The sequence below is a fragment of the Suncus etruscus genome, chromosome 16 (genome assembly GCF_024139225.1).
Source record: "Suncus etruscus isolate mSunEtr1 chromosome 16, mSunEtr1.pri.cur, whole genome shotgun sequence".
In the NCBI taxonomy this organism is placed as follows: domain Eukaryota; kingdom Metazoa; phylum Chordata; class Mammalia; order Eulipotyphla; family Soricidae; genus Suncus; species Suncus etruscus.
Window position 1 is genome coordinate 57,297,745 of NC_064863.1, and position 22,577 is coordinate 57,320,321.

At 33.9% G+C, this 22,577-nt stretch overlaps 1 protein-coding gene across 1 annotated transcript in view; it reads right to left on the reverse strand.

Annotated features, from left to right (window-relative positions):
• LOC126032162 (transmembrane protease serine 11E-like) overlaps positions 1 to 22,577 on the reverse strand; it is a 105,007-nt gene that overhangs the window by 682 nt on the left and 81,748 nt on the right. Inside the window, exons 5-11 of the mRNA XM_049789855.1 lie at positions 19,024 to 19,145; positions 15,481 to 15,548; positions 9,824 to 9,987; positions 6,639 to 6,677; positions 3,692 to 3,869; positions 1,206 to 1,465; positions 700 to 842 (exon numbers count right to left, since the gene is read on the reverse strand). Of these exons, the coding sequence (XP_049645812.1) occupies positions 700 to 842; positions 1,206 to 1,465; positions 3,692 to 3,869; positions 6,639 to 6,677; positions 9,824 to 9,987; positions 15,481 to 15,548; positions 19,024 to 19,145 (974 nt within the window). The remainder of the gene's footprint in view (positions 1 to 699; positions 843 to 1,205; positions 1,466 to 3,691; positions 3,870 to 6,638; positions 6,678 to 9,823; positions 9,988 to 15,480; positions 15,549 to 19,023; positions 19,146 to 22,577) is intronic.

Consider the following 22,577-nt stretch of genomic DNA (forward strand, 5'->3'; position numbering starts at 1 on the left):
AATAACACCTAACTGATAAGATTAGAGAATCTATGAGACAATGACTACAATATGTTTACTATAAAACCTGACGCAAAGCAGAACTAAGTATATAAGTATGTAAAGCTCTAATAAATCCCAATTGCTTTTATCTTGGGAATCTAGGGCTATTTTTTTTTATGTAAGTCAAATCCAAGGTATTGACAGATACTGAAGAGTTTGAAAGTTATTCATTAAATATTCAGTAAGATTCTTAATAAACTCTCTTATTAAAACATAATAATTCTAGCAGCAGGTGTAGGACTAAGTTATAATATCTCCATTTTGCCAAGAAAAAATGGGAAAGCAAGTAAATTAAGCAGTTGGTCTAAAATCATATACTAATTAATTACAAAACATAATCTATGTTTAATTTATATTAAAAATTATGTTTATAATATAAATATATATTATGTTTAAATATAATTTGTGTTTATATTATATATTTGTATATAGTGTATTATTTATTGTTTATTATTTAATATGTATTTATATATTAATATTATATATATGATCTCTCGGGCCCCCTCAAGGTGTCTTAGTGATAAGTGAGTCAGAAGATAGGAAGAAATAAAGGCAGATAGTTTTACTATCTTTACAAATTTTGTAAAGATCTATACTAACCATAAACAAATGGTTAGCAAAAAGTTATGCATCATGATTGTTGATCAAATCTCTTACCTGGCATGCATCTTTTTTTCCTTCTAAATAACCAGCACATAACATTCTAGGAGTTACTGCATTATTGTAAGCTTGAGGTTCATTGCAGATTTTATTATCTATGAGTTCCACCTGTACTTGCCGAAGATGATTTTGAGTGTTACCTAAAGGGAGAAAGACATTTTTATATTTGTAGATATACAGATATTCCATAAACCTAATAAAAACCATTTTAACTATTTAATATAATGAGAGCAAAGAGAAAGATGTATTTTTTCAGATGCTGTATATCCTAAATATTTTGAATAAAAAAGCCAAGTCTCTAGGTAACAATCAAATGGTAAAGGAATTTATGTATTTAAATAGTTTAGTTCATATTTCCTGACCAACATATGACCAACAGACCAGCATATTTTGTATAAAGACAGTTTTATGCTATTATTTTCTGTGATGTCTTTGAAAACCAAGTTAGGATTTGGGATGTTTTGGAATACCAAACTGATTTTTTTTTTTCTTCAGATGCTCACCATCATCATGCAGTGCTCCAAATCCTGTCACAAACATCTCATCACCTGGGCGGAATTCATGGGATGCATCAGGGAGACAAACTCTGTGCACTGCATTTGTGTAGAGAACAGGACTAGCAAGTTCTGCGACTGCAATATCATAGTCATGGGCTGGATAATTGTATTTATCATGAACAATTATCCTCCGGAGGTCCCGTTTCATTTTCGGATTACTTAGTGTTACTCCAAAGGTAGCAGTCCACCTGGCTGGGTTCTTATAACTAAGGAGAAAGCATGAGGAATAATTCTTCTTAAATACAAAATTTTCATTTGTCATAGAAGCAGCCTGGGGGTGGGATGGGGAATGAGAGAGAGACTGGGAAAATTGGTGACAGAAAATGAATGCTGCGATTGATGCTGGGACATTGTAAGGCTAAAACTCAACTATCAAGAACTTTTTGACTCTGTATCTTATGGCAATTTAATAAGAAAAGAAATTTAATCCAAATCAAATGATGAATAAAAACAATTTTGTCAACATATGCCAATGCTTCCTTTTAAATGATAATAATACCAGAAACTCATATTTGAGAGCACTAGCTGATCTAAGATTCAACTCACAGGTTAAGTCAGGTGGAATTGCTATGATGGCAAGTTCATAGGATATACATGCTACTCTGGATTGCTACATGATGCACACCAAGCCAAAGACTTTTGACACTCTGTGCATCAGAGACTCTAAGGGAAATAGTGAAAGCATACTGTGAAATATGAAATTTGAAATAAATAAATGTATTGAAATAAATAAATATTGAAATAAATAAATGTATTCTATGTTGTCTAATCAAAATGGACATATTTCTTTGAAACCTCCTCACCCAAAAAAATTTCACAGTAATTAAGAAATCAAGAAATCAGTGCTAGGGGCCTGAGAAATAGTACTTTGGGTAGAATGTCTGGCATGCAACGACCCAGGTTCTATCCCTGGAATCCCATGTGGTCCCTGAGCACTACCAGAAGTAATTCCTGAGAACAGAGCCAGGAGTAAATCTTGAGTACTGCAGGGAATAGCCCTAAAACAAACAAACAAACAACAAAAAGTAATTGCTGTTTTCTACATATTGTAGGCATATTGTATAGGCTTAAACAGTCTCCATTTCATGGTACATTGACAGTCTATAACTTGGCACCTCATAGCTTTTTTTTCTAAAATTATTTCTCTCTATGTGACATTTCCCTACTGCTTATCAACTCTCTGTCCATCCTTCATCTCTGACAGAGAGACGCAGCAATGGGATATTACTCTTCTTTGAAATATAAAACTTAGAAGTCTAGGGATAACATCAAAATTCCAGTTTCCTTTAAGAAAGTATTGTGTACTTATCAATGGAAAGTTTATCTACTATTCTGTGGCATCATTTTTATTTGTTTGTTTGTTTGTTTTTGGTTTGGAGGCCACACCCAGTGATTCTCGGATTACTCCTGGCTATGCACTCAGAAATCACTACTGGCTTGGGAGACTATCTGGGACGCTGGGAGATTGAACTGTGGTCTGTCCGAGGCTAGTGCAGGCAAGGCAGATAGAAGCCTTACAGCTTGCGTCACCTCTCCAGCCCCATCATTTTTATTTTCAATCTATAAACTCATGGAGAATTAAGCATATTTTGTTCTTTGTAATATGTGCTACCTTTTTATATCTATACTAAACTCATTTTCGACCATCTTCATGGGATATATCTCTTCTGCCAGACTTCAATGCACTTTACTAAAAACTCACTTTCCCTTCCAACATCTGCCCCACATACCATTCTTTTATAATTTTTAAATCTAAGCACCATTGTGTTTAGGCATACAATGTTCCAACACCAATCCCTTCACCAGTGTCCACTGGTGAAGCTGTAAGGCTTCTATCTGCCTTGCCTGCACTAGCCTCGGACAGACCACAGTTCAATCTCCCAGCGTCCCAGATAGTCTCCCAAGCCAGTAGTGATTTCTGAGTGCATAGCCAGGAGTAATCCGAGAATCACTGGGTGTGGCCTCCAAACCAAAAACAAACAAACAAACAAACAAACAACTCCTTCCACCAATGTCCCCAGACACTCTTTCACCCTTCAGCGTGCCTTTATGGCAGGCACCATATTTTTTCTTTTGGGTCAGTGTGGTTTACAATACTAGTAGGTAACATACGTAACACTTTTTCAACTTTCAGCAATCCCTCCTCCTCCTCCTCCTCCTCCTCCTCCTCCTCCTCCTCCTCCTCTTCCTCCTTCTCACAGAGTGACTATCCTTTACCTATGTTCCCTTCCCTATCCTAGCCCTGTCCCCGCTGCACCATAATATCAAGCTTTCTACTGAAGTCCATTTTTCATACTTTTTATTGCTGTTGCCTTTGGGTGTTTGTTACTTGCCTTCTATGTTTCTTTATTTTCCACATATGAGAGAAATCATTCCGTGTCTATCTCTCTTCTAATTTCACTTGTCTTTAATTCTTAAAGTTCAGAACTTACCTTCTAAAACAGTGAGCAGCACTCACAAGCCACGTGCTATTAATTAAGGTTGCTCCACAGCGATGAACCCCATCCCACTGCAGGCTGGCTTGCCAAGGCCATTCGTCTTCTTCTACCTCTGATCCACCAACTATCCTGAGACTCTCTCTTGTCGTTTTACTCCTTCTTGTCCCACAGCCTGTAGAAAATTTTTGCATTTGTTAGTATCAGATTGCATTAGCAAAACCATATTGTGATATTTTGTGTTCCAATATTATCAAGCATCAACTTTTTCTTTTTGTAAATAGTAGTGTTTCACTTATTTAACTTCTAATTATCTTGTAAGGTTTAAATTAGATGTTACTTTACAAACTGGATTAATTCTGACTTTTCTAAAACTTTAATAGTTAACAATAACACTCATTCTATTTATATGTGTGTATTATAAATGTACATATGTGCACATTATAATCTTCATTTTTATACCAGAGTTGCACATTTCTTTAATTTTATTGAGTCCATTGTGATTTACAGTCCTTCATATTTGGGTTTCAAACCTACAGTGAATCAGGGCCAATCCCACCATCAGTGTCAACCTCCTTTCACATTTTCCCTGAGTGTAACTTCCACCCTTTGCCAATATGACAGGCCAATTTAAAGTTTAGAATGTTAGAGTTAATACCACATAGCTTTAAGGAATGACGCAATCATGCAATTTGCAGTAACATGGATTAAACTAGGAGCTATTGTTCTTTATGAAGTAAGACATTAGAAGAAAGATAAATACAGAATGATATCACTTATATATGGTATTCAGAAAAACTGCATGAAGAAATTCAATGGTCTAAATGGAAGTTGTCTAGAACACCCTGGCCCCAGATTATAGCTAGAAGGAAAGAAACTGGGTAGAGGGAAAGAAACACAAATATGAAGAGATGGGGGGGAGGGGTCAAGCAGTGTCAGGTGCATTTGAGAGAAAAAAAAAAGACAGAACTAAATAACCAAGCCAAAGTCAACAACAATGGAATCAAGAGAGAACTCTAACAATTTAAATGGGTTTCACAATAATGACATTTTTGGGGGGGGCACACCCTGTGGGGCTCAGAAGTTAATTCTGGCTTTGTGCTCAGAAATCGCTCCTGACTAGGAGGACCGTATGGGATGCCAGGTATTGAACCTGTGTCCATCATGGGTCAGCTGCATGCTAGGCAAATGCCCTACTGCTGTGCGACCACTCTGGCCCCTATTGACACTATTGACATTGAGAGTAAAGAAGTCTTGTTGGGGGACTGGTGAGAACATAGTGCATCATAAAGTGTTTAGAAGGATTGTCTTATATGTAATATATGCCAGTACTATCCACCACAATAGTAATAATCAATAATGCCATAGTAAGGATCAAAATTGAAAACTATAGTTTTAGTATTTTATATGCATTTATATCACATACAATCTAATTTAGTTTTGAGCTTCTTCTATACCAGGATAATACTTTATTTTATATCCCTTGTGCCTAACACAGTTCTGGCATATATTAAGCTCCTAATAAATGTTAGTGGTGAAAATGCATGCTAATTAGGTAATGGAATTATCCTGTGGTGTTCCGTGTTCTTTTTTGTTTTGTTTTTTTCTTATTTTATTTAAACACTGTGATTACAAACATGACTGTGGTTGGGTTTTAGTCACAAAAAGTACACCTCCCTTCACCAGTGTAATGTTCCTACCACTAATGCACCCTATAACCCTCCACCTACACCCCATGCCTGTATTCTAGACAGGCATTCTACTTCTCTCACTCATTAACATTGTCATGATACTTGTTAGTGTCCGTGTTGTTAATATTGTTAAATAACTGACATTTTTACAAGTGCACATTTGCTTTCATTGTCCAAGATTATTGTATTAAGTATTAATTCTGTAAATATCAAATGTATTGTCTTTTGTATTCCCCAAAGAGGATAATAAGCAGTAGGATGATTAGAAGGCAATGACAGTCTCTGGTAAAATTAAAAGGTGTTTTCTTATTTTCTAATTAAAAAAAAGATAATTTTATATAGATGCACTGAATGATCTTTTATTTTCTGAAAAGGGGAGTAGATCACATAAATTTGGGAAGAGATTCATGCTTTGAGATAAAGGTATACTCTGCTATAGAAGTAAAGCCATTATCTAGATCTTCAGTCATTCCATAAACATATCTAATGCCATATTTAACTGCAATTTTTGCCTCTATTAAATAAATGTTCTATAATATTAATTTTTTTGCTCAGTATGTTTTGTCAATATATTTATACCTCTAGCTAAAAATACCAGAGCCCTGATACCTTTTAATTTAAACTTTAGAAAATGTATGTGATATTAATATATAGATTGGAATATTCATAATGAGTTTTCAACAGTTGTATTACTCTGCTTTAGTGATCCATTCCTTCCAGTGAGATGGTTCAATAGACTGAGTGCATCTTTGTATGTGGGAGACCTGGGCTCAAGTCCGCACATAGCATGGATCTTGATGTACCACCAGTAACTAATCCTGAGGATAGAAAACCCTCTGAGAATTCTGGATGTAGCACAAAAATACAAACAAATGAATTTCTGCCATTCTGTTATTGTTTAATAATAAAGTGTGCCTTGGAAATAAGATAAAACTCCTTGAGCTGTACAGTGATCAAGTCCTATTCTAATCCTACATTGGAGGAAAAGCAAATAATTTAAATAATTGAAAAAGTTAAATAAATTTTTGTTTGTTTGGGGGCCACACCCAGAGGCTCTCAGTGATTCCTCTTGTCTTTGCACTCAGAAATCGCTCCTGGAAGTCTTGGGAACTATAGGGGATGTCGAGGATCGAGCAAGGGTGGTAGAGGGGTGTCAGTCCCAGTTAGGCCACATGCAAGGCAAGCACCCAAATATTGTGCTATTGTTCTGGCCCTAGGTTAAACAATGCTTTTAATAAATACATTAAACTTACAGTGGTTCAGAAAGTTGTCTGATTCTGTCTTGTTGATTTCTGAAATACATAGAAATGGTTAACTAAATTCCATTATCTCCCAGATTATAAAGTAAGCAATACAGTTATTTAATCATAAACATAATATGTCCATAGACTCAGGTAGAAAGGAGAGCTGAACAAGGTTCCTTAAAATTTAGAATGGAGAAAAGTCATAGAAGGAATATTTTTATAACATAATTATAATTTCTATTCCTGTTCCCATAAATTCTGATTGAGTTCAGTATTATAACTCAGAAGTTTATATTCTATATTAGAAAATTTATATGTAGATATAAAAACCTCAAAATTCTTTAGAAAAATGTTATTCTAAACCATACTTTTGCTTCACAAATTTAACATTTTTGATGACCACTATTTCAGATGAAAATAAACTCAAAATCTTGAAATTATTTGTGGAATATGTCCAAATATTTATGTTCATAAGTTATTCTTTACCCCAGCTAAAATGTTATCCTTTTATAGATATTCTTTCTGCTAAAGTTTTAGCAAGACAATTTACTCTCAAATTTACCCAACTCAGCAATGGATCTCAACACTCAGGCTTCTCAGAGTCTAAGCCTTTGTAAATATTAAAACAGTCAACATACACACAACTCTTCAAACACACAGATTTGGGGCTCATATTTGACAAAAAAAATTATTCACTTTCAAATTACTTCAAAATTATTCACAGGATAGAAATTCTAAATGAATAATAAAACACTATTATTATTATTAATATTTTAGTTTATGAACCATACCCAGCAATTTCAGGGGTCAATCCTAGCCTGCATTCAAGAATACTCCTGACAGGTTTTGAGAGACCGTATGGAATTCCAAGGATCAAACCCAAGTGAAGCTGCATGCAAGACAAGTGTGCTACCTGCTATACTATTGTTCTGGCCCATCATGTTATTAATTTTAGCCACTTAATAATGTAAACTTTCTAGAAATTCTAGAAAGGCTCCTTTATCCATTTTGATTCTATGAAGAAAAAAATTAAATACAGCTAAATGGTTATATATATTCTTTATAAAGTGTTCTTTACCTTAGGTTCGTGAATTAAGTTCTGCTTTATTGGGTGATGCCAATGACAGCTCTGATTTCATAAATGTTTAAGTTCTGTATAGTACTAGTTACTTCAACTGGTTCTAATTCTTACTTCTTTTAAATTTCTCCTAATTTTATCTAATAACTTGTGTTTTGAAAGTGAAATCTGAGAGGAAAATAGAACATTGCATCGACCAAGGAGATGCATACAGCGTATGTAGTCATGGGTTACCACAACCTCAGCTGCATTACAAAATACATGATACCTGGATAAACCAAAATTCAATGGACCCAAATTTCCATCAAACTCAAAATTAGTATAAATGTATGTTTTTTGCTGATAAATATACTAAAGAATGACAAACCCAGGAGATCACATTTTCTGCTTAAACCAGAACTTGAGTAAAAAAGCAATAATATATTCTAATAAACAAAAATTGCAATGGACAGTATCATATTCTTTATAGATACTGTCACTCATTGCATGAGTTAATAGCTTCAACCAAAAATAATAACATAGAAGGAATTTTTATTCCTTTACCACTTAAGCTAAACTCTAAAGAGCACTGTTAAGATGTGTATATGTAAAAATAGAAAAAACATGTATATGTAAAAAAAGGAAATGAAAAAGTCTTATGTAAGGCTTTCCATTGATATGATAAAACTAAAAAATGCATGCACATATGAGCAGTAAAATTCTCTCATATAATCTTCATAATACATATAAAAGTTAGGTGGTTTTAGGCTTAAAACAAAATTTACGATATGATGGTGTATAGTAAAATTTATGCCAGTAATTTAATTTTAATTTTTTATTTATAATACATTTAATAAATAAAAGTCCTGTGGCTGGGGCAATGGCGTAGTGGTAGGGCATTTGCCTTGCACATGGCTGATCCCAGGACAGACCGCAATTTGATCCCCCAGCCAGGAGTGATTTCTGAATACAGAGCCAGGAGTAACCCCTGAGCATCACCGGGTGTGGCCCAAAAATCAAAAATAAATAAATACATAACATTCCTATGGCATGCTAAAATCATAACCTAAAAGAAAGGTTTTATATTTACCTTTAATAGCACTTTTGTATTCTTTTCTGGAGTTCAAGATTTTTATTTTATTCTACTTGACTCTCTTATACTGAATCTCCTTTTCAAAATATGAAAGAAGACTAACCATTAGACCATGTCTCTAGATTTATCTATTAGATTTTATATCAGCACTTTGTATTTATTCCTATAATTTGTCCTGCTCCTGTTTCTAATGCAGTCATACCCAAAATCGTATCTACTGGTCACATGCAGCTAATTAATTCTTGAAATGTGTTTGGCCAAAGTTGAAACATGCCACAAAGTACATAGTAACATCTAAGTTTTGTGCACTAAATAAAAATATCATGATCATTTTTATACCAGTTACATATTAAACAAATATTTTAATATACAAATTATTTAAATTACTTTTACATGTTTTCTTTTCTTTTTTTATTTTTATGTAGCTATTGAAAAAGTTAAATAATATATGTGGCCCACATAGTGTTTGCATAAACTAGCATTGTATTATACCTCATAAAATAGTCCCTGACCAGACCCTTATTAACAATAAAGATTTCCTGTTACTTTCTAGCAATGGAATGTTTTCACTGCTTATTTTATGCCTCTGTCCATTCTATCCACCCCACATACTTAACATACAACCCTTACATTTTTTAGATTAGTTGTAAAGTATACCCAAAATAAGCACAAGTGAATTTTAATTTTATCACTACTACTTAACCCTGAGGAATGAAGCAATAACAAGGTTTATTAATGACATTATAAAATGATCAAAGCCTTGGCACAAGTCATGGCTCAGAACAATAAATGGAAACACAATAAAGAAGAATAAGAATATACAAAGTCACTATTTTCAAGAATTCTATAACTAAGACCCAATATAGAAACAGAATTCAGACCAATGATCTAATCACATTCCCAGGAGGAATCAGACCAGTTTAGATCCAAAAAAATGTTCTGCTGGTGTCATGATTTCATGATTAAAGGGGGAGAGTGTCTAAGACCAAACTTATCATGATAGTATTCTATGTAAGATAATTAAACTAGACAGAAGTAACTTACTTTTAATTTCAACTGATTCAGGATCTAACTTAGGAGGTCCTACAGCATCATAGAGCTTTTTATGTAGAACACTTTGAATCATGTAATTTATGGCTTCAGGATCTTCAGTAGAGCGAAATCTAAAAATCAGCAGCATATGAGCCAACACCCCATGGTTTTCTTGACTGTACCAAAAAAGGAGGGAAAGGGAAATTTTGCTTTTAAAATATATAGCAAGCCATTAGATTATGGTAAATCAATGTTTTTAATTTATTATTTCTTTGAAGCACATACAAAAACTATAATAAATCCATAAGTGTAATTTTTAAAGATTTGATTTTTCCTTTACGTTCTTATTGTTTCTCACACAGAGAATATCCAAATCATTCCCACTCCCCCTCAATTTAGTTTAATCTCCAATAACTAAATCTTGGTGGGTTTGGTTATTTTTTTGGGGGGAGCATCACACCTGATGGGGCTCAGGTCTTAGTCCTTTCTCTGTGCTCAGGGATCACTCATGGTTGGGAACAGGGAGTGCAGTGCTCAAGATTATCCCAGGTTGGCTATATGCAAATCAAGCACATTACATGTTGTATTACCATGCAACCCACAAACCAATTATTTCTAAGCAATCTTCAGGTCTTCTAAATAGCTCTAATTCTAAGATTATGAGAAAACTTGGAAAAAGTATACATTGACTTCACGTGATGATATTTTTAAGATACAGGATTAATTTGATTTAGAGTTACTTAAGAGAATAACTATTACTTTAGAAACTCTGTAACTACTATTTTGTATTTTTTTGTCAACTACTATATAACCTCTTTTTATCAGACAATCATACAACCAGTCACCCAAAATCAATAAACACTTCTTTAACATGTTCTCACATAAACAATAACCAAAAACATAAATTAGCACATTAGCTTGAAAGGAAAATTTTGTTTCTTATAAATTTGAGTATATATCTTTTCTAACGCAGCATTTTTACTTACATATTAGTCTTCAAGTGTACTTTTGAATGTGTAATCAAATATATGTACACAGTCCATCATAATATTTATATTTGATTGAGACATTATTTATAATAATACTAATATTATAAAGATAAATCTATAATTTTATATTAATCTATATGTAGCACAATGTTATTGTACTGCCATGCTACCCATAGCTCTCTACCACTGTCTCTGAGTGTTTTTTTTCCCTAGTCCCTCACCCTAAATGACCTACTCAGTTTTGAAGACAGAATATCTAGGGTTTTAATCCCTTTATTATACAAAATAAAAACACAATAATCCAATTAAAAGTCAAAAGTTCATTGCCTAAGTCAACAAAATATAGGGTAGTGAAATGTTATATTGTCAGTTAAAATATAAATTTGATCTGTATGTAGTCATTGAAAAAACATGCAAATAAAATTTTAAAAGATGTACAAATTATAGAATTTATGTAATGGACTATTGTACTTCCTATTTTGTCTAATTTTATTTCTATTTTATTTGAATTTCTATTTCTATTTCTCATTTATTTGAATTTTATATTTTGTGTATTGTTGCCTTATAATCTGAAGAAATATTTATGGTTTCAAAGAGATTACTGTCATACATATTGTATCCTTTCACTGTTAGCAACAGTTATAGCCATTTTTATGCTGGTTTGAAGTAAAAACAACTCTTCTCAAAACATTCAGTTTGACACTCTGATACTATCATAGTAAATCTTTTAGAATTGATAAAACATGATCTGCTTCTTCCTTGTTCCTTGTTTTCTTCCTTGTTCTCTGTTTTCTCCAATTTCACTCCAGACTTAACTTCTCTACCTAAACTGGAACTCCTTGCTGATTGTACAATGAACTCTTTTTGGTTATATTACTTAGGCCTCTCTGGAGTGTTTGTCAGCAACTCACTTATTTTTAATATAAATTCTTTCTTTAAGCACCATGACTAAAAACATGATTGTAATTGGGTTTCTGTCATAAACAGAACACCCCCCTTCACCATTGCAACATTTCCACCACCAATGGCTCCCCTCTTTCCTCCCCATCCCCTGCCTGTATTCGAGACAGGCATTTTACAACAGTTATTTTTTTTTTAAGTTTAGTAAGCTGTTTTTTTTTTCTTTCTTAAAGGATAAGTGTTACAGTAGTAACAATGTGAGAGTGACAATAACCATTATTTGCACAGGCCCAGAAAAATATGAGGAAAACGGGGGGGGGGGAGAGGGGGAAGCCTTGGCCTAATTACAAGGAGGCCTCACCCCTGAAGTTTTCAGACTGACTGAGTCTAGATATGCCAGGCTGCCCAACCCCGGAGCTATTCTCCGTGGTCCCCCGTGAAACTTTTTCACACATTAGCTGTTGTTGGTGTCAGATTCTGGTTTCTGTGCATTTCCTTCATTGAGTAGGTTGATGTGGAGCGTCCTTTAATTTTACTTCACTATTAGATGAGGAGAGACCTGCCCTGCAAGCAGGTTGTTGCTGTTGCTAAGTTGTCTGGGTGTTAAGAGAGCACTCTTTGGAGTAACTCAATGCCAGAGCAGTGGTAGGGTCTTCCCTAGGTTTACTTCCTAGTAATGTTATAGAAAATTGGGGTTGTTTCCATAGATGGTATTCATGGTTGAGTGGTGTATGGGCAATGCCCATTCTTCTGAAGCCTGAGCCAAGTTATTATGCCAATGTTCAGGGTATAAGGCCTAACTGCATTACACAATTTGTGTTCCCATCTCTATTAGATAAGAACTTGTTTGCATATGTGATATTTTCCCATTTTAATGTGCCTATACAAAATAGGAACAATGCCACAAGGTATTGTTGGTGCATCAGGGGGCCAAGGGAACAAGTTCAACATTCCCTAGTTCTAATATGAATTTTAAACAGAGAGACTCTTCTACTAGAATTCCTTATTGAACAGATCCCAAAGTGGGGGAAAACAAACAATAAAAATCAGTAGGCAAAATTGTCACTATATAAGAGAATATTCAAAAAAAATTAGATGTTAAGGGAATATATCTAAAATATATAAAGGAGATACATGTCCCTTTTATGTCTTTAGAAATAGCCAGGGGGAAGGGTGTTGAATCCGGGACACCACTTTGATCTGTGAATATGCCATCTGGAATCTGCAAATGACTCCCAGCAGTCCCATATCAGAAAATGTCTTCGAGCAACTCACTTTTTGAAACTTTCTGTCTTTACAAGATTAAAGATTATTTTTTTCTTGCTCATTCCCTATTTCTGTCTTTACAAGATTAAAGACTAAAGATTATTTTTCTTGCTCATTCCCTATTTCCTAGGATTCTATTTTCATTCCACTTCCTTAAATATTTCTGTTATTCAAAATCTATTCATGATTTTTGCTTGTTTTACTTTTTTGATAAATTTAATTCATACCCATTATTTTCAACATGTTGAATTAATGATGAATAATTTATACCTTCAGATAAGTTCCCTTTCCCTACTCCAAGTCAGACTCATGTTTTAGATTCTCAGGCTTACTTGGTTCCCTAGGCTTTCAATTTAATACCTAACCCTAAAATTGTCTTTCCAATAAATTTTCATTTCTTCCTATTACAATAACAGGAGAAATAGTAATAAGTAACATGATTACAGAAAAGAATATGTATACAAATTGAAGAGGAATCTGGAACATAGTGATTCACACATAATGAAGGCCTGTATTAGGGATGATATTCCATTATTGCAAATGGGCTTTCCTTGCATTCAAGATTTTTTTTTTACAAAATATTCATCTTTTTATTACATTCTTTTTTAATATAATTTTTATTTTGATCATAGTGGTTTACATGTTGTTGACAATGATATTTTAGTTAAATATTTACATAACATCTGGGGGGGTTCCCATCACCAAATTTTCCTCCCTACACCTCCGTTTTTGTCCTATCTCCCGTATCCTTTTCCCTTACCCACAGGGCTGCTAGATTGTGTGGTCCCCTATGTACCTATCATACTACTTAGTAGTCTTGCATCTGATTGGTCTAGGTGCCTCCCTAATTTCCCCCTCTAACTGGGAGGCAGGCCTAGCTAGTTAAATTTGCGTGGTTTGGTTTGAAGAAGAGAAAAGTAGTAAACTGGTGTAAAAGTCTAATACTCCGAAAGTGGGCAGAGTCCTTCTAGAGGCTCTTATCATCAAGACGTTTTTGTTGAAGTTTCATGTGCAGATGTGCATGAGCAAGTATGAAGTTCTATATATTATGAAGACAGATGACTTAAAATAAAAACTGTACATTCAGTGACATATGAATCCATATAAGATGGATTCAAAGTTTCCTTGACATCTTGACAATTTAAGAATTGTGAAGTGATTCAGATCCAAGAAAGAATATTTCTCAGAGACTCTGGGTTATTTTCTCATCAAGTACAGAGGTACCAGGGATTTAGCTTTAAGTTATCTGAATTAAACATGCAACATCACACTTGTCAGAGATATCCAGTGACAGAGCCATCAGTATCACCTGGGTTTCAGGAGCATACACAGATAGCACTGAGGTTTGGCTCTAAGATCCAGAGCTTTCTAGGCTGATGCTTTAGGGCTAGTAGTCAAAAGTAATATCTCAGAGATGTCAGGAAAGTGAGAAATTTAGATATAATTTCTGGTGTTGTCATTTAAATAATCTTTAATAAAGCTCCTAATCTATTTTTGAAAAATACAAATAATGTGTATGAGACTATCCATAGTATGTATCTATATAATTTTAAATCTTTACATGGTATTTGCTTAAATTCTATTTATAATGGTTCTGAATTCCTAGCTTTTAATAATTATCAGATTTGGGTCAGGAAGCCAGGGAGACAAAACAACAAGTTTAAAGCATATTGCAGAAGTTCATAATTCCACATGGCTCCCCAAGTTCCTCAGGTTTAGCCCTTTTATTCCCAGAGCACCCCCCAGGTTGACTCTGATGATACCTAGTACTGCAGAGCCCAGTGATACAGCAATTCCAGATCTGAGTAAACATCAGACCTCACTAGCAGAGTATCACCCATAAGTGCCCCTGTCTTCATTCAGTGGGAGTAAATGCTCTAATTCATCTCCAACATTATTTGGGTTATATAATGACTTAATGAGGCAAAATTTTAAAACTCTTACAGAGAACAGAGCTAGGAGTTGAAGACAAACCTCATACACTCCATATTTTCATAGAACACTCTTCGCATACTGGAAATCCAACCTACAGTCTTAGTCTTGTGAGGCACATATCAGTCATTGAGCCCCATATCTAGACATTTTGTTTTGTTTTGTTTTGTTTCAGAAGGTCACATGCAGCAGTGTTTTGAATTATTTCCCAATGGTGTTTAGGAACTGTGCATGCACTGAACCTCGTCTAGCATCTGCATCATCTCCCCAAACCTCTGGCCTTTTTATTCAATGTCTGAGTGATACATTTTATAATATTTGCTATAAAACCAAGAGATATGCTATAGCTCCATATTGGTGCTAATTGTTTTCCAAAACATTTACATTACACAGCCCCCACAATAAAGTTGCAAGTGCTATCTTTTGTAACCCATGACTTACACATAATATGTACCATATAAATATATATTAAATTAAATTAATTTTATTATACCATTAACACTTAAAATTTATTTGCTACTAAACAAGTTACTAGTTGTGGCTTTAAGTTTATTCAAAAATCAACATCTTATATCCACATACCTGAACCTAATAATGTGAGACTTGACAAATTCTTTCCTCAGTGGAGAATTATAAAATGCCGTTTTCACCTGTTCAAGAAATATTCAAAATACATAAGCAAAATCAATGTTTTAAAATTCTTTGAATTATTCACACTTAAAAATGTGTAACAAATTTTTAAAAGCAAAACAAAATATTTCCCAACATTCACATGCACTGAACTTGAAGATTTTTTTATGTAATATATTCAATGCTTTTTCACTGAACCCTGCTTTAAGAATTATAGAACTAGAGAATCATAGTATCAGGGCCATAAAAGAGACTAAAAGGAAGTAAGTGTATATTTTCCAAAAATTAAGAGTATATGTTCATATTAAGAGATAAAGGCTTTTTAAGACAAAGGGAATTATATTATGTTAAATGACAGTTGAGTCATTGACATGAATGTATATTAATATCACATGGGTTCCAAACCTGGTCAAATATTCACCTATTTTCCTTATATCCTACATAATCTAGGCCTAATTTTGCAATGTCATAGTTCTTCAGAAAGCTGTGTGAGGTCCGGAGTTTAATCCCCGGCATCTCCACCAAACAAACAAACAAACAAACAAACAAAAAAACCAGAAAGCCCCATATGAATTGTAATACTTAGTCTAAAAGGTCCTTTATATTTTCTTTAGTAAGGTAGAATAATATAATTAACTTAAACTTTTAAATTTAAATGTCAAAGTTGAACTCATCAAGTGTCTCTTCTTTTTAATATGTGTATAATTACCAAATACAAATACAACACTTGATAATTGATTACTATAAATGATAAACCTCATTGTTCTTATATTTTGTTAATTTCTGGGTCTTTGTGCCTAAGCATGGATACTTCAGCTAAGAGGCAGCTCAGCATAGCATGAATAAATCCTCTAATAAAGGTATGCACCCCATATATTTAATGTTTTTTTCTTTATTAAATAGTTCCAAAGTCATTTGTAATTTTGTAGAGTTTTAAGGTATCATTTAAAAGATTTTTAAAGTATTCTGGAACAATAAAATATATTCAGAGAGCAATAAAAATATTTACACCTTTGTGAGTTTTTTAAATTTAATTTTCCTTATCTTTTTGTTTTGTTTGAAGGGGGCATGCCCAGCTGTGCTCAGGGTTTACTCCTGACTGCACTCAGGGGTCACTTTTGGTGGGATTCGAGGAATATATACAGTGTCAGGGGTCAAACCTGGTTCAGTCACATGCACAACAAACACCTCACCCATTGACCCTAATTTCTGTTTTTTTGGGTTTTTTGGGGGTATACCCATAGGTGTTTAGGGCTTACTCTTGGCTTGTTCTTCAGGGGCATAGGTGGTACTCATGATAGAACTCAAGTGGGTTGCATGCAAGGCAAGCACCTTTCCAGCTGTTGTATCTTTCCTTCCCCTATATTATACATATATGGTTATCCTAAGAAAGAAATAATTAACATATTTCATGATTTTTATTTGTAGGTACAAATAAAACCCTGTCTAAAAGTTAATAAAATCAGATTTAACAACCTATTCAGCATGGTATCAAAATCTTCAGGTCGTCATTCTGACTTACACTGGATATTGGAACAGGGACATAATCTAAAAATTATTTAGTCCAGTACTTTAACTTTCACATAATTAATTGTGTGCATAATGTTAAAGTTACATGTCAGGTGGCACATTACTAGCTGGTAGATACTGTAACCAGATGTTTTAGTTTTACTTTCCCTGGATAGTGGAAAAAGTAGAAATTAGGTCCTAAGTAATCTGGTTATTATTCACATTCTTTCTGTTTATAATGCTAATTTTTCTAATTTTTAAAATATGTGATTTATCTCTTAGAAAAATATAAGTGCGGGGCTGGCGCCATAGCGCAGCGGTAAGGCATTTGCCTTGCAAGCGGCTGACCCAGGATGGACCTGGGTTCTATCCCTTAGTGTTCCATATGGTCTCCCAAGCCAGGAATGATTCCTGAGAGCATAGCCAAGAGTAACCCCTGAGCATCACCAGGTGTGACACACACACAAAAAAAAAAAGGAAAAGGAAAGAAAGAAAGAAAGAAAGAAAGAAAGAAAGAAAGAAAGAAAGAAAGAAAGAAAGAAAGAAAGAAAGAAAGAAAGAAAGAAAGAAAGAAAGAAAGAAAGAAAGAAAGAAAGAAAGAAAGAAAGAAAGAAAGAAAGAAAGAAAGAAAGAAAGAAAGAAAGGAAGGAAGGAAGCAAGGAAGGAAGGAAGGAAGGAAGGAAGGAAGGAAGGAAGGAAGGAAGGAAGGAAGGAAGAGGGAGGGAAGGAAGGAAGGAAGGAAGAAAAAGAAAGAAAGAAAAGAAAGAAAGAAAGAAAAAAGAAAGAAAGAAAGAAAGAAAGAAAAGAAAGAAAGAAAGAAAAGAAAGAAAGAAAGAAAGAAAGAAAGAAAGAAAGAAAGAAAGAAAGAAAGAAAGAAAGAAAGAAAGAAAGAAAGAAAGAAAGAAAGAAAGAAAGAAAGAAAGAAAGAAAGAAAGAAGAAAGAAAGAAACAAAGAAACAAAGAAACAAAGAAAGAGGAAGAAGGAAGGAAGAAAGAAAAAGGAAAGAAGGAAGGAAGAAAAAGGAAGGAAGGAAGGAAAGAAAGACAGAAATGAAAAGAAAGAAAAGAAAAATGTGAGTGCTTAAGGAATGAGATGATTATCCATAAATTTTTATTGCATAATATTTTATAGAAAAAATTGGTCTAAGATTAGATAATTTAAAATACTAGTCAAGGACTGGAGCGATAGCACAGTGGTAGGGCATTTGCCTTGCACTCAGCTGACCCAGGATGGACCTCAGATCCCTGGTGTCCCATATGGTCCCCTGAGCCAGGAGCAATTTCTGAGTGCCTAGTCAGGAGTAACCTGAGTGTCACAGGGTGTGACCAAAAAACAAACAAAAATAAACAAACAAATAAATAAAATATTAGTCAAAGGTATACCATTGTTTTAAATGTATTAAATGTTTTAAATGCTTTGCTGAAAGCAACTTCTTTCAGAGGTTTAAGAATTAACAGTGTTTTGAGTTTTTCTTTTTTTTTTTTTCTTTTTCTTTTTTTTTTTTTTTTTTTTTTTTTTTTTTTGGTTTTTGGGCCACACCGGCATTGCTCAGGGGTTACTCCTGGCTGTCTGCTCAGAAATAGCTCCTGGAAGGCACGGGGGACCATATGGGACACCGGGATTTGAACCAACCACCTTTGGTCCTGGATGGGCTGCTTGCAAGGCAAACACCGCTGTGCCATCTCTCTGGGCCCCTGTTTTGAGTTTTTCTCATATTTTCCAAATTTCTTTTACTCTGCTGATAAAGAACCAAGAAGGGATAAATAAAAAATAATAAAGAAATGATTGGATAACTTGACTCATACCTGCAAGTTTTATCTGCCTAAATCTTGTTTTGTCAGTTCTGTTTTATGTTTTTCAGGTAGAACTTCCTCCCATTTTTGTCCTTGCAAATCACTTGAATAGATGTCGTAGAAGACAAAGTGCTAACAATTATGAAAAAATGCTGAGATTAAAAGTCCTAGAAATGGTGAAGAAATGCTTACCATTGATTCAATTTTCTGGCTCATCTCTGTGAAACTTTTAGAAGCTTCTCTTCCAAAGTCATCATATAATTTTTCACTTGTGAATGACAGTGTGCTATAGTAATTGTATGTCTTCCTTTGATCTATAATTAAAGAGAAAAAAATTCATCATGCTTTTAATCAGTGGTGTGTGAAGGATCATCACTCCCCTATTTGAAAGTTGCTATCAAGACAGAAATAGGAAAAAATATCTTTAAACCGAGTCATCATCTCCATCAATCTGCCCTGGGCTTTTTGGCTGCCTCAGAATAAATGTCAACAACATTCAGCATCATAAGATTTAGAATGCAAATGTCATAAAATATACTTGGTGTGTGAGACATTATACAAACATTGTATAATTAAACCTGTGAACCGCGAGCTAATTACTCATGTATTATTTGTTCCTGAATAAACCATAGTGGCAGCAAGTCACGCCATCTGAACATAAAGACAAAGAAGAATGCAAAAGTGTCCCAAAAGAGAATTGATTTTTATGTTTTAAATGTAGAATGGCCCAATTCAGTTAAATACAAGTGTCTATGAGAGTGCTAGTACTAATGAAATATATTTTGGCTATCAAAGAAAATAAAAGTAGGGATCAGATATCTAAGGGTTCATGACAAAGGACTTTAACAAGTTAAAGCTACATCTCCACAATCATCCAGGGACATTATTTAGCTTCACCCAATTCCTTGTCTCTCCATTTAGTTTCTCTCATCAAACGCAGACATTGACATTTCTGCATCCTTAGCTGCTATTTTCATTCTGTCTTAAACAGCACACATTTTGAATCTCCTGAAGAAGTAATACATTTGTATTTTCATCTTCTTTCTTTTTTTTTTTTTTTTTTTGGTTTTTGGGCCACACCCGGCGGTGCTCAGGGGTAACTCCTGGCTGTCTGCTCAGAAATAGCTCCTGGCAGGCACGGGGGACCATATGGGACACCGGGATTTGAACCAACCACCTTTGGTCCTGGATGGGCTGCTTGCAAGGCAAACACCGCTGTGCTATCTCTCCGGGCCCTTCATCTTCTTTCTTATGCATGAAGATAATACAGAACCCTCAAACCTACTAAATAAATATTAATTCTGATTTTGTTTTCTAAACAGATTTGTGCTATCATTTTTATTATAAAAAGGATTATATATTTATGCATACAAGTGGATATACATATAAGTGGATATATATTTAAAACTGTAGAAAACCAATAACATTGAAAGTATAAGAACTAAACTACAGTGGCAAAACTTAAAAAGAATTGCCTGTCAAGGACACAAGGGATTAGGAGGGAAATTAGGAACACTAGTGGGAAAATGGTGACACTGGAGATTGAGACTGATGTTGAAAATTTATCCCTGAAACTCAACTATAAATGACTTTCTAAATTACTATAATTAAATACATTTTTAAATATTACTCTCCATAAATACATACCAAAGATAGAGAAAGGAAGATTCATATTATAATTTTCTGTCTAAACATACTTTTAAAATATAGTTATTTGTTCACTGTAATTTGACCTCATTCAAGTTTGTTTTGATTTGGGGCTATACCCAAGGATTTTGGGGGGCTATTTCTTGTTCAGAGTGAACATGTGACAGTTCTTGAGTGATCATATATGGTGCCAGGTTTCCAACTGGTGGACGATATACAGCATAAGTACCTTGTCTCCTAGGATGAGCCATGTACAGAGTGCCTTGTCTCTAGCACCTGAATTATTTTTGGTCTACTCATGTGTGCCTGTTCCAAAATGTTCATGTCCTATATCAACTTATTCTTGTTCTTGCTATTGTTTATATCAACAAACAAAGGGTTCATCACATGTTATAGTCAAATGTTAATCACTAATTTGTTCAGGTGTGATGTGTGGGCAGTAGAAGTTGTATGTTCCCTATTACTCAGCTGATCTTCTAAACAAAAGGATCCATGAACATATTACTGGGATATCTTGACAGGTTTTTATTTTATGCATGTGAATAATACTTACAAAATTTTTAATGATTAACTTGGGAAGAGGTAGAGAAGTAAAGAACATTTTTTGAGTTAATAAGACCCCTAATATTACAATGAATTCCCTGAAAATTCAGATAAGCAAATTTATTACCTGAGAAAATATCATATATGTGATTCACTTATTTTTGTATTCAATATTTAATAGTCACCAGCTAGGTGTTAATTTGAAACAATATCCCACTTAGTGAATAGAATCCTCTAAGCATCTAAGATAAAATATAATTATATTAATATATTTATAGCTAAAATATAGAATTATAACATTTTATTATTTTATTAAAAGAAATTTAAATAATGTCTTAAAATTCAAATAGGCAACATTTAAGACCTGCATGTTGGTAAATTCTACACTTCCAACAATTTTTAAAAATAATATTTTTCAACTGTCCAGAAAAGACCCACTTTTCTTTGGAAATTGATTTTTTAGGTGGTCAGAAAATAAAAGAAAATAACCAATATGTATATAACTGACTTTCTTTACAGAAAAGAAACCTGCAAATTCTCAATTAAATTAGAATCAAAAATAATCTTATATGGTCTGAATGACCAAACAATTATCTAGACATTCCGGGAGATAATAAATCGATATATCATACTTTAGATAACTTATTAAATTCTAAAGAAGAATAGAAAAAACTTCAGAAGGGTTGTTTTAGTCTGAACGAATAATTCTAGATATCCTCTAGAGACCTAAAATATAGCAATTAGAAATATAATTGCCACTGAACAAACCTCTTCATAATTAATCTCTTCAGTATAACATTCGTTTTGATCACTTGCAGTTCATCAAAATATGAGATTTAACAGAAGCAAATTATTGTTCAACATTATATTACTATGAGATATTTTTTCCAACTCTCTACTTAGTAAAATATACTGCTTATATCTCTTTAATTCCTCTTTGTTTAAGACTTTCTTTTCCCGGCTTGTTAGAATTTTACATTGGAACTATTTTAAGTTCAAAGTAATGACACCATTATCTCAAATACCTTAAGACATTGAATTCCTGGGATCTTCCTCTAAAATGTTAGTGACTACTTGTTAATATACATGAAAACTAGCATTCTAACACAGTATACCCCTCTTAGACTTGCTACTTGAATTCAATTGTTCCTAGTTTGTTCTTTGAGATATTTGAATCTGCTAAGCAAATAAATTGCAGCAATAAATAATAAGTCTGAAGTAAATCAAAACATGAACATATATGAGAAAATGCGGCCCCCCAGGGACCTCAATCCCGACCCGCCGGAGAGGCTTGGAGACCACAACAGTTATTCACGATTCACGAAGTGGATTCCAGTCTGAAAGAAAAGAGGGGTTTGGGAAGACAAGGAGACTCAAGGCGAAAAGCTCCGATCAAGAGTCCGTTTATTTGGGGAGGGGGACAGCCTTTTATAGTCAGGCCAAACAAAGAGAAAGGGGCAAGGCATTCTTGGAATAATTGTAACTTTCCACAGGCACATCATGTTTTTTCAAAATTAACAAGGCTGTACATCATGAGGTTGGCATTCATCAATCAT